Source organism: Triticum dicoccoides, unplaced genomic scaffold (genome assembly GCF_002162155.2).
Source record: "Triticum dicoccoides isolate Atlit2015 ecotype Zavitan unplaced genomic scaffold, WEW_v2.0 scaffold72853, whole genome shotgun sequence".
Lineage (NCBI taxonomy): Eukaryota > Viridiplantae > Streptophyta > Magnoliopsida > Poales > Poaceae > Triticum > Triticum dicoccoides.
The window spans coordinates 1-1,913 of NW_021295306.1; the positions used below are offsets into that span (position 1 = coordinate 1).

General features: G+C 52.7%; 1 protein-coding gene across 1 annotated transcript; it reads right to left on the minus strand.

The window, feature by feature from the left end:
- Positions 1–434: 434 nt before the first annotated feature.
- LOC119347671 (aspartic proteinase nepenthesin-1-like) lies at positions 435–1,706 on the minus strand. The gene has a single exon (XM_037616250.1). It carries the CDS (start codon positions 1,704–1,706, stop codon positions 435–437), a length of 1,272 nt encoding a protein of 423 aa, XP_037472147.1.
- Positions 1,707–1,913: the final 207 nt, after the last annotated feature.

Genomic DNA, 1,913 nt, shown 5'->3' on the forward strand with positions numbered 1-1,913 from the left:
AGTTCTCAATCAACTAATGACCCAAAAACTTCCATAAGTATTGATCGAATTGACACTCGACAACAGGGCCCACCTGCCAGATTTGCCGAGTTGTTTCTATTAGGAACTGGGTGAACATAAGATTCAGCCAAGTTTAGTTAGTTTGTCGAGTCCTCTTTCATTGGAAATATGAGAACTATTAAGTCTGCCAAGTTGCGTATCACTAGCTACGGAGTTCAATTTTGAATCAAAGTCAGCAGACACAAGTTTGCCAACCTCCACGATAGAATGAACTCGTTAAAGTTCCGGAACTCGGCACAAAACCAGATTCTAGTAGTGACATATGCATGTGTTGAATTAAATGTATCCCTTTCAATGCACATGGCACAAATACTTACCAAAGAATCTCGATTCGCAATCATATTTATGCATGCGTACAATTAACGTGGGCGTGATCAAAGTGAGCTGCAGTCGGCAGTTTGGAAAGAGAGCTCCTCCTTAGTAAGGTCGTACAGCAAGTGCATGTTCTGCAACTGGAAGTTGCCGATGATGCTCACGCTGCTGGATTCATGCATCACCATGCATGACATGGAATCATCCAGCGGCACCCAATAATTCTCTGGCGGCAGCACCATGTTCGCTCCGCCACTGAAGTGGAACACCATGGACGGCACAGCCTTTTCCTGCGCCACTGCCACACACAGGTCGATCCCACTGCCGGCTGGTGGCGGCAGGAGGCTCCCGTTTAGCTGCCTCCGGAGCTCCTCTCTCAGAGGCCTATACGCCCCATCGACCAGAACCGAAGTGGGGTTACCGGAGTCGACAAAGACACCGCCGCCGGTGCCGTTTGGTTTCAGATCGAACACCATCGGTGGGATGGAAAGCCTTGTTTGTCCAACGCTTATCCCGATGAGTGGGACATAGTAGAATGGGTACTTTTTAGGGCCTTGCACGAAAGATATGGACATCACAGGGCTGTCGGCGCTAAGGCTCGCCGAGGCGCCGACGAAAAGGTGGCTCCTGGCACCGGGAGTGGCGTTGCTGCGGAGGTAGGGGGTGTGGCAGTAAGAGAACTTGCTGGCACCTATCTGGGAGACGAGCGACAAGGGGCCACGGCCAAGCCCTATGAGGCCCGACGACCCGTCAAGGGACCCCGGAGCGAACTTCAGCGTGTCGACGCAGCCGAACGTGAGCGTCACTGAGCCATGTTCAAAGGCGAAGACCTCCGTGCCGATAGACCCTCTAGCGTCGCCAACGCCGTAGAAGGCCCCGAAAGCGCAGCTGCCATCCCGGTGGCACGAGTGCGCCCGGTTGGCTAGGCACAAGGTGTCATTGCATGGCACGGGGTGGAAGCTGTCCGACTTGGACGTGTTATAGTAGGGCAGGCCCTGCATGACGCAGGATCCTTTGAGGCTGCAGGTGGAGCACTGCGTCCAAATGAGGTCGCTACCGGTGTCGATGAGGGCCTCGACGCGCTGCGGTGGGTTGCCGATCAGGTACTCGGCAATGTACTGGCTGGTGTTCCAGTGGATGGGTGCGCTCACGTCGACAAAGGACGTCAAGCGCCGCCGGCTGCTGGCCATGGCGCGCTGCACGCGCTCCGCCACTGTGTAGTTCCCCTTGCCATCAACATGGATGAGCTCCATGTGTAGCCCTGTGCTACTACACGTAACTATGGTAGCAGCACTCGAGCACAACGCAACGATAAGCACCAGCCTTATTTCCATTGTTTCCCTTGTTGGTTTGATGCAAGCTCCTCACCATGTTATAGCTTAATTGGTAACCTATGGCCTCCATATATATTCATCTGGATAACATGTGGAAACAAACAAACTGACAGAGGATTGACGTAGTATATTCATAATTTAATATACACTAGCTAGTAGTATAATCAAATCTAGGGTGCAGGCCTGAACCATTCTTGGGATATGGGC